Below are 15,382 nucleotides of genomic sequence, written 5' to 3'. Positions count from 1 at the left end.
CCGGACAACCAAGAATGAAAACATCTGTTTTTTCCTCATTTAGCTGCAGAAAATTATTTGTCATCCACCTTTTAATATCATCTACACATTCCAATAACACATCAAATGACGCAGTGGTGTCAAGTGTTACTGGAAGGTAAAGCTGACAATTATCTGCATAACAGTGATATGAAATGTTGTACTTCTGGAAAATGTGGGCCAAAGGCAGCATATAAAGAGAAAACAATAATGGTCCCAAAATAGATCCCTGGGGCACACCAAACAAAACAGGTGCAGATGATGATGAACAATTTCCAAAATTTACAGAGAAAGTCCTCATCTCAAGGTAGGAGGCAAACCACTTTAATGCAGTGCCCTTGACACCTACCATATATTCTAGATGAAGGCGGGAGATGCTTGCAATTTTTGTTGTTTCCCATGTAAAGAGCCGTCGACCCGCGTGGGCTGTGAGGCAGTGAGCAGAGGAGCAGAAGGGGAGGTGACGGACTTGGGACCGGGCATCCTGTAAACAGGCTCAAACCAGACGGCGGCCAACCAGAGATACCGGCCAATCACGGCAGCAACCTCTCTGCAGACCGGATCCGGCTTGATGATGGCTCTCCAGAGCTCAGCAAAGAGTGCTGAACGTACTTTGCCCCTGAGCCAGTCCGGAACTGGGCGTACTGCAATGGGCAGTAAAACCCAAGCAGGAGATGTAGCAGCTGACCCCGACACCGTTGCTGGGTTCAGTTCTGGCAGGTTTATTCTGTGAGGAACTGGTGACGGATTAACCCAATCGCAGACGGTGTCGGAGAGAACAGAAAATACTTTATTTTACAACATGAAACAAACACCCAAAAGGGGGTACACAACATGAAAAACAGATAACACTAAACTTTGACTAGATAACTAGACTTGAACACGACATGAACGCGAGAACGATACAAATGAACTTGCACAAAACTAAGGACACAATAACATTATATAGAAAAAAACAAACAAGATAACGAGCGGGAACAGGTGATGGGAGAAAACCAATGATTACTAATAAGCAGGAGAACGAGGGGGCGGGGACAAGAGACAAGACACCGGAGGCACATGACACAATAAGCAAGACATGAGCCTCCACATAAAGTCTGTGACTGCCAAAACCCTGCCACCATGACTAAATACAAATACAAAATTAAAACTGCAAACAGTGATGGAAGGGCCCTCGCACCCATGTGCACCGCCAGTCTATGGCCTCAGTAAAGCAATGAACCAGGGGGATTGAAATTTCAGTGGGTAAATATAGGTGGATATTCAAAGGAACTTTGAAGTGCCACACCTCCTTTGTGCAGCAGGTGGCGCTGTGATTGTAATTGATTGTTGTAACGTTGATGTGTTGAGGCCAGGACCCTTGTCAAACGTATGATATCTGTGACAGGTCAGACATTGCATGCTTGAGTTACAACAGCTTCTTCATGGTGAAACATCAAACTTTGCCAGGCAGCCACGAATACGCCCTTCAACGAAAAGTCAAGATCTTCACAATTTATCATTGTAATGTCCTTAAGTTCAGACTGAATAAATATGATGATGATCTGAATAAATTTCTATGAGCAGTAAATCACAGTGTGTAAAACATGTCATTTCCTGCTTCCAGCAGGTGGCGCTATAACTTTTACTGTATTGCCATGTTGATGTGTTCAGGTCATGACACACAAGCGTGGGTCAGATTGGACATTTTAAACCTGAGTTAGAACAATTTCCTGTTTCATTGAGAAACAAAGAAATTTGGCAAGCCACCACGGACACACCCTCCATTGAAATGTCAAGATCTCCGCAATTTAGCATTGCAAAGCCCTTTAGATGACACAGACCAAATATGATGATTATCTGATTAAATTTCTAGGAGGAGTTCGTTAATATACGAAGGCCAGAAATGGCAAAATTTACACTCAAATTACAGAGAAAATTCAAAATGGCTGACTTCCTGTGGGGTTTAGAGCTTTGCTCCAAGAGACTTTTTTGTAGGTCTTGGGGTGATACATGATCCTTCCACATTTCGTATCTGTACGATTAACATAGCGGGGGGGCTGCTCTAATGAATTTTTGTAGGTGGCTTTAAAGAAACACACACGTGTAACTCTGCTGCTACCCCAGAAAAACAAACTATACAAACTTAAGCTTGACAAGTAGAGGATGATAAAAAAGTTTATTAAATTATAAAACAACCTTTTTGCAAAATGCTAAACAAAGTTCTCTACATCATCTACATCATTCAATTTTGTGTTTCAATGGACAAATACTGACATTTTAAATGCTACACTTACTTACAGACACCAAGTGCTTGCATGTGAAAACACTAGCTTATTTGTTTACTTAGACATTACAGTTTTTCTGAATTTCTAAAACATTAAACCCTCTGAATCAAATTCCCAGTGGCCTAAATCCATTTGTCAAATCAATCACTCTTTTGGCAAAACCTTAAACAAGTTTAGGTAGTTAGACTCTATTGCAAAACTCATGGACTTTTTTTGCAAAACTTTCAACACAAAACCACATTTCACAATGCAGACCACCCACGCTGAATGCAACTACAATAAAGTTTCATAGAGAGACAACATCTAAAGATTGTTTACACTTTTTAATTATTGTTTTACCAATTGCACACAATATAAACCAACTGAATGTGGACTGGTGTGAAAAAAAATCATGGCTGTGTATATATATTTTTTTTAAAGGACTGACATATGTGTTTGTCGGAACCATTATCTCTTGTAGTATTTTAATATTTTTTGTATTCCAGTTACTGTGATGTCTTTTTGTAAAGTCTTGGGACAGACTGGTAACTTTGCATTGCTTCAGTATGTATTTTCTTGGCCAATTGAGGTGTTCTTAATACTGTAGATAGTTAATGTCTTACCATTTTACTTTTAAACTGAATGTGTGTTCATGATGATACAGGAAGTATTGGTTGATTAGTACATCTGATATAGGCCACACAGGCTAAGTATATTGTACTCGTGATTCTGTTCACATCACACATCATCAGCAGTTCTACAGGATCCATGAATGTGACATTTTAACAATCTGCTTTCAGCACAAATATTACACTGGTTACACCCATTTTCACCTTTCTGGTAAGATAGTCAAAAACCTTTTTAGGGCTGACATTTGTATTACATTTGTTAATTATAAATTGAAAGTAATGAGTTACATTGTGGGGTATATATATGATTTTCATTAGTTCATTTATTGGATATTTACAGGTGTGTTTTTCTCCAAAGGACTGATCTTATTTTAATGAAGAGATGAATAAACTTATTTTTTTCATTTTTTTGTTACAAGGTTTGTTGTTCTTAATTCTCCTTTATCAAAAAATGTTATTTTACCAACAAAAGTCTGACATATGTCTGACTAATGTGATAGCATGACTGAAAGTATAAAGTCAAGCGCTAAATGTATTGTTCGGTGGATTTACAAAAAAAATGTATTTTAACTATAAAACTGGTTCATAATAAACAATGCACATTTTCAAATATATAGTTTAAATAAAAAGGCACTGTTATTTACAAGTAATGTGACAATTGAATGTTCATGATTTACAACATGTATTGTATTCTCATCATGTTTGTATTGTAGATGTTTGGTGTGGAGATTGGAACATCAGTCTGCCAGAGAAGATTGAAGCTCTGAGTGGATCCTGTGTGACCATAAACTGCACATTTGATATTCATACCACATATGACAAATATCTCAATGACAGTGCTGTAGGAGTGTGGTTTAAAAATGGGCATGAAGACAACAAAAATATTGTGTTTAACTCCGGCAACTCCAATCTACCTTTAAAAGGGAAGATAACTGGAAAATTAAAAGACAAGAACTGTACAACCACTTTTTATAATGTTATTTCACATCACAAAGGCCCATTTTACTTCAGGATTGAGGGTAATGATGGACTGAAATATACCTATACTCAAAAATCAGTTTCAATAGATGTTATCGGTGAGTAACTTGACTGAAAATTATTTGTTAATTACAAACTGCAAACATGTACACTGCAATGAAATAAAAGTTTTGCCTAGAAAATAATGCAGAATGCTTATCTTGAATAACAACAAAAAATCTATAAACATAAACATCTGTGATTCTTTATAACCTTCTGTTACATAAATAAAAATATGTATGTATATTTCAGCTTCTCCCCCCAAACCCAAAGTGCAGATGTTTAAGGATCAGATGGAGGTTAAGGTTCAGGAGGAGGTGTTAGAGGGGAGCTCTATGTGTCTGCGCTGCTCTGCTAAGACTCTCTGCTCCTCTTCTCCACCAACTCTCACATGGAGCTCCACTAACAGACTCCACCTCAATGAGAACAGCAGACTACAGCTGGATCAACAGAACCAAACTGAGATCATCTCTGATCTGAACTTCACTGCTACTCACCTTCAACATGGAGTCACTTTCATCTGCACTATAACCTACCAGATACAGCAGAGAAACACAACAGCACAGAGATTCATCACATTATGTGTTCAGTGTAAGAAAAAATAAATTTAAATTGTATATAAGAGTAGTACATAGTAATGCTCTCAATTTGTTTTCTCCTCAGATGCTCCTAAAAACACATCAGTGTCTGTGTTTCCATCTAACTCTGTACTGGAGGGCAGTTCAGTGACTTTGATCTGCAGCAGTGATGGAAATCCAGCAGTGTTCAACTACACCTGGTACAGAGAGAATGGAGGACAGCTGCAGACTGGATATAATCTCACCTTCAATGTGACTGATCGTACACACACAGGACGCTACTACTGTCAAGCCAAAAACCAACATGGCACCCGAAATACATCAATGTTGCTGGACATTCAGTGTGAGTATTAACTCTCTATTTTCCCAGCAAAAGCACAAAAACACAAAAACACAAAGCAGCATCATACATCTTAATTTGTTTATTATTGATCTTTCTTCTTCACTTTCTCTCAGATGCACCCAAAATCTTTCTCTTCAGCTGTAACAGAGCTGATGAAACTGTGTGTTTGTGTGAGGCTCATGGGAATCCATCTCCTAAAGTGGAGTGGTTTCTATCTGGACGTCCTGTCAGTAACACAAACACATTCATCAGTGAGGAGCGATTGAGCAGCACAGACTTCATCAGGAGTTTCATTTCTCTCCATCAGTCACTTACACACACCGACACTCTGCAGTGTGTCACCATCAACACTCACGGCAATGCCAGTGAAAAGATTCAAATGGTTTTCAGTCCTCAGAAGACAAGTAAGTCATCTGTATAAACATGTAGAAATATTACACTTTTCGAATGATTTTTAAAATATTCTTTAGTAATCAAGTCAATCTGAATTTATTTTTGTAGTTTAGAGAAACAATAGATCAGAGGCACATGAGCTTAAAATATAAACACTTCTTGTTCCTCACTTTAAACAATTTTTGTGTACCACAAACTTCTCTTTTTTTATCAGACTTACTTTGCTTACAGCACAAAACTATGTGATAATAACCACAGAAATGCTATGGGAAACTTTTTGTGTACCAAAACCTTCTCTTTAAAGCATAAGAACCTACTCAGTCCTACTTTTTCTTATAAATCTATGAAATGCCAAGAAATCTCTACCTGCAAAACTATGTTTCACACAAAGCAGAAGTAACAATTTTTGGCAGCAATTTTTTTCTTTTAGTAATTTTCTCTTTATAAACATTGCACTGATATTTATTTGATTTAATATTTGTATTGTGTGGTAAAAGCATTTCAAGGTAATACATGTTATCGTATTACTCAGCAGGTATCAGTGTTTTCTATGTGCTGATCGCAGCTGCTATTGGAGCTACAATAATGATAATCTTGTTTGTCATTAAACATCTCTGTAAACGGTGAGTACATGACATATGTGAGGTAATAATATCACAGCAAAATCCCCAATGAACACTGCTCAGCGTCTATATGGGTTCACACCACAGAGTGTTAAAAATGAACACTGAAGCAGCATTGCAATCTGTAACCTTTAACTCTATCACCATCTCTGTTTGAAACATAAAACTACAACTTGCTTGCAGAAATAGTGGCTCGTGACTTCTTTTCTGAGGAAACTCTAACAACTAGCCAGTTGTAGTGGTATAAGTGTTGGGCTTGTAACCAGAGAGTTGTCGGTTCAATGCTCATGACCAGTGATGGGCAGTAATGTGTTAGAAGTAATGACATTACTTCCCCATTCATGCAGACCTCTTATTGAAGCTAAATTTTTAAAACAACTTCTAAATTAGCTTGACAACATGTGCCAGAAGCTGAAACAAAGGTAATTTGAGGTTAAAGGTTTAATTGTTGAGTAGAAATATGGTACACCTGTTTGTTGTTCAGTAACTTTGCTTGTCTGCTTATAGTGATGTAATAATAAGAATGTACACCCTCACAAAAAGTAGTAAAGGTACAAAAGTTGTCACTGAGGGGGTAGCTTTCAAAAAGTACACATTTTTTCACCTAAAAGGCACATATTGTTACCTTAAAGGTACAGATTGGTACCGTAGAGGCTTGCTGGTACCTGCAATATATATATATATATATATTTAAATGTACCAAAATGTTACATACATTATTAGGACCTTTTTAAAAGGTACCATCCTAGTAAAAACTTACCTTTTGTGTGGGATAGATAATATTATTTTAATAATGGGGACATAAAATCTTTTTTAGAAGAGAAAATAGCAGATCCTCAAAGACAAGACAAGAAGACATCAGTGGACTTAATCTGACTGACAGGGTGAGTTTACAACAAAAACACTTTTTATCATTAAAAACATCTGTGTTGGAAAACAAACTTACAACTTATTTAAGCACACTTTTTCTAACATTAATGGCAAATAGTTTATGTCTCTTTTATTGTTGTTCATCCATTATGTTTTACAGGAGAATGAAGAACCTGTTTATGCCAATACATCTGTATTGTCACCTGCTGAAGAAACTTCACTGAATTACACAGAATTATACCTTTATTATTCCTCCATTGACTTTACAAACACCCAAATAGAGTCAGAAGAGATCAGGGGCGTCTCCTCACTTACTGCTGTCTATGCTGATGTCCGACATTCAGGACAAGAGGAAGCAAAGACCTCTGTGGGAAGCGTTGAACCTCTGACCAACAGCAACATATCAAGAGTTAAGATAGCGGACAGTAAAGCAGGAGATCCAGAATTTAACATCAGTACAGACACTGAGCAAGATCAGACAAAGAAAACTTACCCAGATTTAAAGTCAGGCAAAATTTCTGATCTTTATGCTGAAGTAAAATATTGCCATCCAAAGAATAAAAAATAGGTCACTTTCCAAAATTTCACATTTTATGCCATGACATATTTTAAACAGTCATTCAAAAGATATTCCTACAGAAACTTTTAAATGTAAAATAAGGAATGAGAGCCAGTGTTTGTTTTATTTGGTCCTTGATTGCAGTAATTGTGAACAATGTTAAACAAAACAAAGATCAACTGTTTATTGTTGTGCCATTAACTTAGAAAGTACAGAATTAATCATAAATTAAAATTAATGTTGAATAATTTTATGTTTTTGCTTTACATGTATTTTTTTGTGGGTGTGTTTGTGTGTATAATATTTTTCTTTATTTTTTGTAGTTGAATTTGATTATTTAATTGCTATTTTGTGTGCTTTATGATTGTGTGTGTTTACTGTAAAAGTAAATTGGAAAAGTTTCATTATTTTAACTGCACCGGGACTTTATCTTTTGACCAGTAGAGAGCAGCTTTATGCATTCAATGATGAGTCATTTCCTTCCTTGATGCACTAAACAATCATGTGAACCACTTGTACCAAATCTTGAGATCTCAAACCACTCGCAAACACCAAAAATAAACCATTTGCAATAACACTGCAACTTTAGCCATTATAGCCATTTTATTTAATCATATCTTTTATAATATTTAATTTTTTTATATATATTCCAGTCACTGTGATGTCTTTTTGTGATGCCACAGACCATGGTTATACATAATAGGTCAACTTATTTGAGGGTAATGAATGGACCCTGATTTCCAAAAGAAATGCAAAATTTAATTTAATCAGAGAACATAACTTTGGACCACTCACACTGTAAAAAATTACTCTGGAGGGTGTTAAATTTAACCCATGAATTAGTTATAATTTAATTAAGTATATAAGCTAGCAAGTAAAATAAAAAATAATGGGTATATTCTACCTTCACTATCCAATTTTTAACAGTAATAACTGTAATATTAAAAAAATAAGTAACATATACCCCAAAATATTGGCCTTAGCACCGCAAAGTGCGCATGAATCAACATCCAGGCGGGACTCGAGTCACCATTTTTCATATCATATCGGCGGGAGAACTGCAGTTTGTTGACAGGTACGTTTTTATTTACTTGTTGATATCATCATGAATGGAAATGGTAAGTTGGTTAACTGTAAAATCTACCAGAAGTTTAGTCATTTGCGTGCTTCTCTGTCTCTGTTGTTGACAGATAGGTTAGAATATGTCAGTCAGGTTAGCTTTGAATGAAACATCGCCCAGTTCTTGCACCTGCAAATACGAATAAAAATCCATATTTATGATTAAAATATTAACTTCCATTATTATTATTTACATGTCTGAATCTCGTAAACAGCGGAGCTGCTCAATATGAGTGGTTGAACTTGAGCAAGCCACGTGACGAGAGAGAGAGCAGCGGACGGTTGATGTGCGATACAGACGGGAGGGCGTCGAGCAGACAAACAAACAAACAACGGTAAAGCTGTCGATGCTAGATAATTACTGTAAACGTTTTCTTGCATTTATCTGTTAATATATTGATTTGTTTGAGAAGGGATCCATTTATGAAGCCATTTTATTATTACTATTATTATAATTTACGGATATATACTTAACGTTGCCTTTCGCTTTTTAATGTCTGTACAAAAAAGTATTTCAGAGTTCATATGTTATATATGTGACTTGTATATGAAGTTGAATCACTTAAAATTGAATGTAAGTACTTCTTGTTAGTGTTCAATGTTTTATGCACGTGTACTGTGAGTTATAGCATAATATGAAGTTGTATTTTTGCACTTAAGTTTTAAATGAAATTGACATGTTTGTTTGTATCGATGTAGCATGGTCTACTGAGGTAAATGAGATCAGTTTTTCCTCTCATATTATTGTCTTCTTTAATTTTCTAATGATAACGTGAAGAACAGTATTTAGGAATCTTGCTTTTAATGGTTTTTTAACATCTCATGAAGACTTTGGTTTATTTTTTTATGAAATAATATGTTCAAGAAGCTTTATGTAAAACTATGATATATTGTATTTCACTTGAAATGTATTGGGGTTATTTTGTACTTCCAATAATTAGTTTTTAATGTTTACAGAATGTTATTTGTTCAATAAAGCAAGCAATTATGCAATCTTGTGTATGACTATTTTCTTATTCAACCCTCTCTGAATAAGTAATATGTAATGTTTCTTAATGGCTTATCATTATTAATAATAATTTAATAGATCTGTGGTTTAATACCAATAGGGTTAATGTTATTCATTTTTTTATAAGTAATTAGTTATGAAAAAAATTGGTAGACCTTACCTAATTTTTTTTTTGTTTATCATAGTAATTAAATTTAGGTACTCTTTAATCAAATATATAGGATATAATTTACTCAAACAAAGTGAGTGCAAATTGTTACAACAATTTTTTTGAGTAAATTCTATAGGTTGTTTTTTACAGTGCAGCAGCAGTCCAGTCATTTTTGTCTTCGCCCAGGCAAGATGCTGCCTGTTGTTAAAGAGTGGCTTGATGCAAGGAATGCGACAGCTGAAACCCATATCTTGCATACGTCTGTGCTTTGTTTGTTCCACTTTTTGTGAATCTCCCCCACATTTTTTAATGGGTTTTGTTTCACAATCCTTTCCAGGGTGTGGTTATCCCTATTGCTTGTACACTTTTTTCTACCACATCTTTTCCTTCCCTTCGCCTCTCTATAAATGTGCTTGGACATAGAGCTCTAAGAACAGGTAGTCTCTTTTGCTATGACCTTTTGTGTCATGCCCTCCTTGTGCAAGGTGTCAATGGTTGTCTTTTGGACAACTGTCAAGTCAGCAGTCTGATTGTGTAGCCTACAGAACTAGACTGTAGTGATGTTAAGTTCTTGAATGAATCGTTCTTTTGAGCCGGTTCTCAGGAAGTAACCGGTCGATCCGGTTAACAAATCGAACTGAATCAAACTTTAGTTTTGGGCATAGGTTCTGGGTTGATGACGCACAGCCGAAATAGCACGTCGAAGCAAAGTTTGTCGATGATTGCCGAGGCGAGGATTGCCGACGATTCTGAAGGATGAGTTGCTGACACTGCGTGTGAATCATCGAGGATTTGAATGAGCCTGATGCGCAAAGTTTCTTTTTTTTATTAGTTTCTTGATATGCTTGTTTTATTAAAAAGCTTTAGTTTTGGTATGATTTATTGTGCATGCAAATCATATTGTAGTTGTTTAAGGAAGACCAATGAGTTTAACACAAGTCTATTTATTATTTATACGTACACATCCGCAATTGTGCATCAGTGTCTTTTAGGAATCTTATTCAAGTTGTAGGCTTGTCAAAACTGGTCAGTTGTATCTGGCATTTATTATTCATCATCCCCGATTGAAACTGTGACCACAAACATTACTAATGTAGCCCGGGAGATGGATTAGTGATGACACCGGACACAGGATATAAAATTTAAACGGGAATCTTTTATTTCAGACTGCACGTTAAGCAGTGCAGCGTTAATTATGCAAACTTTGGAGTTGTAGAGATGGAAACCCTGGTGAAAAACAAATATACTTTATTGTATTTCAAGTATATTTAACTTTGCAATAGTACATTACAAATATACTTACAAAGGAATGTACTTTCTTTAAACATATTTAAAGTATGCTTACAACATATTTGCGCGTATTTTTTACAATTAAACTTTTAACATACTTCCAAATAATTATACTTTAGTATATTTTCTAAAAGTATACTTTAGAAAAATATACTTAAAGTTAAAGTTTTGTGCAATTTTTAAAGTATACTAAATTTAAACTTATTTTAAAATGTATTTTAGGTATACTTTATCGGTATGCTTAAAGTTATCATTATAATAATGCACTGACAGTATATTTCTAAAATACATTATTTAGTATTCTTTAGAAACAGTATATTTTAAGCACATTTTGAAAGTATATGGGGTGTACAAATGTATATTATTTTATGGAGAAATAACGTGGGCTTAAAATTACGAGAGAGCAGTATGTTCTGTTACATTTTATATTGTAGATGTATACATTTGTAATATACTATTAACATAATAAGGTACACTTTAACTTCACTATTGTCAAGCATTGGATAAACCAATGAACTGTGTTTTACCACAAAATAACCATGGTTTTGCTAATAATAATCAATACACCAAAAAAAAAACATGGTTACTAAACTTTTACCACAAAAAAAAACATTAATTTTCGTAAGGGGAATATGAGTGTTTTTTTTGTAGTTTTTGAGTCAATTGCATACCGCTTTTAGCTGTACACATTAATTAACTTAAACAGTTTTCGTAAATGCATTTCAGAGAAAAGTGAATTCTGAGATTTGAATAATGCATCTGACGTGTGGGATGACGTCACGACGCACGTATTTTGATTTTTAACAGTCGTTCAAGACAGACGGAATCAGTCCCAAGGTACGTTAAAATATCTTAAAATTAATATATTTGATTATCGTTTGACCATTCTGAAGTTTATCAGTAGACTATCATATTTCGAATGCGAAATGTTGTCAATAACGCGGTGTCTAACTCGCTATTAGTGATAAGCTGCTGTGTAGCTTAGCTTAGCTTATAGCTAATGTTAAAGGTTTGAAAGATAGCACTGTTAGGGCGCAGTCACACCAAAAGCGCTTTAAACGCTTGCAAACGCAAGGCGCGACGCACTGCCTTTTTTAAAAAAGAGCAGTGCGGGGCGGCTTTTCATTTTGCTAAGCAACCACCGAGTCAGCTGTCTTGTCAATCAAATATTGAAGCGTGAGCGCTCTTTTGCTGTTAACTGTCATATTAGCAGAAACTTTAAAAAGAGGACGCTTGCTCTGACCTTGTTTGAGGGTGAGAGGTGCACAAACACGCAGGAGAGAGTGAGCGAGTGAGTGGAGTCCGGTTCTTCAAAGCAACTGTAAACTTCACTCACCACAACGTAAGGCCCGCCTCTCCCCTCATTCGATTGGACAATGGAAGACGCGAATGACGTCGGGCGCTTTTTCCGCTCTGAGCGCTCCTTCAAAAACGCGTGCGCGGGAGGCGGCAAAAAACCGCAAGGCGCTCGGCGCGCATAAACAGCGCGCAAACGCGCCCTGCCCATAGAATATCATTCAAAAAAGGCGCCTGCAACTGCCATAAACGCTTTTGGTGTGACTGCAGCCTTAGCCTGTTATATCGAATTAGTACACCCGATTGTTTTGTTAAATATATGTATTGGTGTGTATGTATATGTTAATGAAAAAAGGTAGTGTCAGAAAATCTGTTTTTTAAATGTAGCGTGAAAGTTAACCATTTATTGACTGTTTAGGGGTTGTAAGGCTTTTACCTAACTTAACTGTATTTAGTATTAATGATGCTGCATTCTTTCCTCAGAAGCTAAAGTTTTTCAAAGACATTTGTAGGGAGGACTTTGCAGCTAATGGTAAGTCATTTTAAACTCTTAAGATATAATAATTCATTCGTTGTAGTAAATCAAGCTTCAGTTTAGATAACGTTATATACATATTGAGGCGGTTTCCCGGACAGGGATCAGACTAGTCCTAGACCAAAACAAATGCAAGAGCTGTCCCAACTGAAAACAACTTGCACTGACATATCTTAAAATACACCAGTGTCCTTTGTTTTGCCTCAAAATGCACACAGGTAATGTTTTTATTAAGGCATGTTTTTTTGAAACTAGTTATATTTCTTAACTAAACTAAGGCCTAGTCCTGTTTTAAGATAATCCCTTTACAGGAAACCACCCAATTGTCTGCTTGTTGCATTTTCTTTCTGACAAGTTTTACATTTAAATTTAATACAATAAAATCTTTCTTCAGGAGCTAAAGTATTTTATGTAAGGAGGATTTTGCAGCCCATATAGGCAAGTCATTATAATGAAAACTCTTAGGGGTGGTTTCCCGGACATGGATTAGCTTTATCCAGGACTAGACCTTAGTTTAATTAGGATAGGTTTAACAAACATGCCTTACTAAAAACATTACTTATGTGCATTACGATGTAAAACAAAGGGCACTGATGTATTTTAAGATATGTCAGAGCAAGTTGTTTTCAGTTTGGACGGCTCTGACGTTTGTTTTGGTCTGGGACTGGTCTGGTTCCTGTCTGGGAGGCCGCCCCTTAATATATATGATGACATTTTAGTCAAGCTCTAGTTTAGGTAAAAATATATCTGCTATACAATCTCTGCCAGTAAACTATAGATTTAATATAGTAAGTCTTAAATAAATGTAATGTTTTATTAAACGCTTTTTGATTGAGCTTGTTGTCTGTCTTTTTCAGATTTCCTAAGGCTGAACCAAAACCTGCCAGACTAAAGTTGATTTGGGAGAGAAAGACGTTGTAAACTTAATCATCTTGACATTCTTCAATGAGTAATTGTTCAATTTTTAGGCAAATACTGTACACTTTTAATGCTGTGAATAAAACTATATTTTAAATATATTTAAAATGAATTGTTTTTGACTGTTTTAATCAGCTTTTATTTATTTGGAAAAAAATATTTTGGTTATGTAACCAGCAAGTAATCTATTCCCAAAATAGCACTCTTTAAGTTAACTAATTATTAACGCACTTGAAGTATACTCATTACTAATCTAGCTTCAGGTATGTAAAAGTATACAAAATGTAATGTACTTGGCATATTAATTTTTCACCAGGGTAGTTTTTAGAATTTTGGATTGGCCAAAAATATATAGAATGTATGCAAACAGCCTATTTAAGGTATACTGATTGTATGTTTGCAAGACACTCATAATACATTTGTAATGTACTCCTAACATAAATAAAACACACTCTAAATCCACTTATCAAGCATGAATTTAGCACAAACACAGTCATGTACTTAAATTGTACTAAATACACTTAAAGTTGTTCCACTTTAGCACACAAAAGTACACTAAATACACTTAAAGTTGTACTTTGTTGCAATTAATATACAACTAAAATATATTAAGTACAAAATTAATTGTTCCAAAATAGCACTCTTTAAATAAACTAATCAATAGCACACTTTAAGTATACTGGTCATTAGTGTGACTGCAAGTATACTTAAGTATATCAAAATTAAATATATTTAGCATACTATTTTTTCACCAGGGAAGGTAAAGCTTGTAAATAAAGTTTGTGGAAATAAAATAAAAAAATAAAGTTTTCTTCTCTTATCACAGTGTGTATGTCCTTTTTCCCATTCACATTAGTAAAAGACAGAATTCTCTTTGTTTAACTAGCTAACATAGACAACGGTAGCAGCCCTTTTTTAGAAAACAAACAGACACATGAATATAACACCTGAATGCACAGAAGACTAAATAAGGCTGCTTGAAGTACATGAGAATACATGAAAACACAGTCATTCATAACATGTTACATCTTTTTGTGTGATTAATACAGCTCAAACATTAAAAGTATCATTACACAACATAACACTTTCTCTTACACTTAAACATGAGTGTTACATCACAGTACGGTAAATAACTTCAAAATAAGCTGATAGAGAAAATGAAATGAAATTCAATGTCTAAAACTTACTTTTTATCACACCTCTGACACATGCACACACTATCACAGCATATGACAGACTCGTTCTTTCTCTGCATATATAAAAGAAACAGAATAGAGAACTTTCCTTTTACATTTGGAACACATGGCATTAAAGCAACACTATAATTGCACTCATTTCAATAAAACATACATATACATGACACATGAACCCCTTTTGTGAAATTATTTAAGGCAAACAACACTTACTCTGATGCTTCACACTCCCCAGGAAACACCCCTCTTAATTAAACAGAATAACTATGTTTCAATATCACTGGTCCACATGACATTATACACAAAATTGTCTCAAAACTCTTTGTATACTGATTATAGGTAAACACTTACGCTTCTTCGAGAATCAATTTCGTGCTATTTACACACCACACGAGATGTATCCCAACAGAAATCGCTGTCAATCAGCAAAATACACAGCCATCCAAATAACAAAAACACTCAAAAGCTTTTAGCTTCACTATAGCTCACTATTTTATTGTTTTCTGTGCTAGATGGCCACACTCCACACTGCACGTGCACTCTCTAAACCGCGTTGTGAAGCGCGCTGTCCACAGGAAGTAAACAAAACTTCCTG

At 35.2% G+C, this 15,382-nt stretch overlaps 2 protein-coding genes across 2 annotated transcripts in view; both read left to right on the top strand.

Annotated features, from left to right (window-relative positions):
* Positions 1-15,382, top strand: part of LOC129432103 (sialic acid-binding Ig-like lectin 5) — a 62,928-nt gene that overhangs the window by 18,103 nt on the left and 29,443 nt on the right. The gene's annotated exons all lie outside the window — the stretch shown is intronic.
* On the top strand, positions 3,395-7,627 carry LOC129432817 (sialic acid-binding Ig-like lectin 14). Its single transcript, XM_073870077.1, has 8 exons — positions 3,395-3,404; positions 3,607-3,969; positions 4,163-4,501; positions 4,574-4,831; positions 4,945-5,235; positions 5,757-5,847; positions 6,665-6,731; positions 6,878-7,627. The coding sequence occupies exons 1-8, from the start codon at positions 3,395-3,397 to the stop codon at positions 7,283-7,285; spliced, it is 1,827 nt and encodes a 608-aa protein (XP_073726178.1). The 3' UTR covers positions 7,286-7,627.

Source organism: Misgurnus anguillicaudatus, chromosome 1 (assembly GCF_027580225.2).
Source record: "Misgurnus anguillicaudatus chromosome 1, ASM2758022v2, whole genome shotgun sequence".
Taxonomy (NCBI): domain Eukaryota; kingdom Metazoa; phylum Chordata; class Actinopteri; order Cypriniformes; family Cobitidae; genus Misgurnus; species Misgurnus anguillicaudatus.
The sequence above is the reverse complement of the archived record's forward strand: the minus strand, read 5'-3'. Positions and strand labels throughout refer to the sequence as shown.

Bases quoted from the DNA above. Each gene is read 5' to 3' on its own strand.
- LOC129432817 (XM_073870077.1), top strand. The intron at 3,970-4,162 runs GTGAGTAACTTG...TGTATATTTCAG, and splicing joins AGTTTCAATAGATGTTATCG to CTTCTCCCCCCAAACCCAAA. The intron at 6,732-6,877 runs GTGAGTTTACAA...TATGTTTTACAG, and splicing joins GACTTAATCTGACTGACAGG to GAGAATGAAGAACCTGTTTA.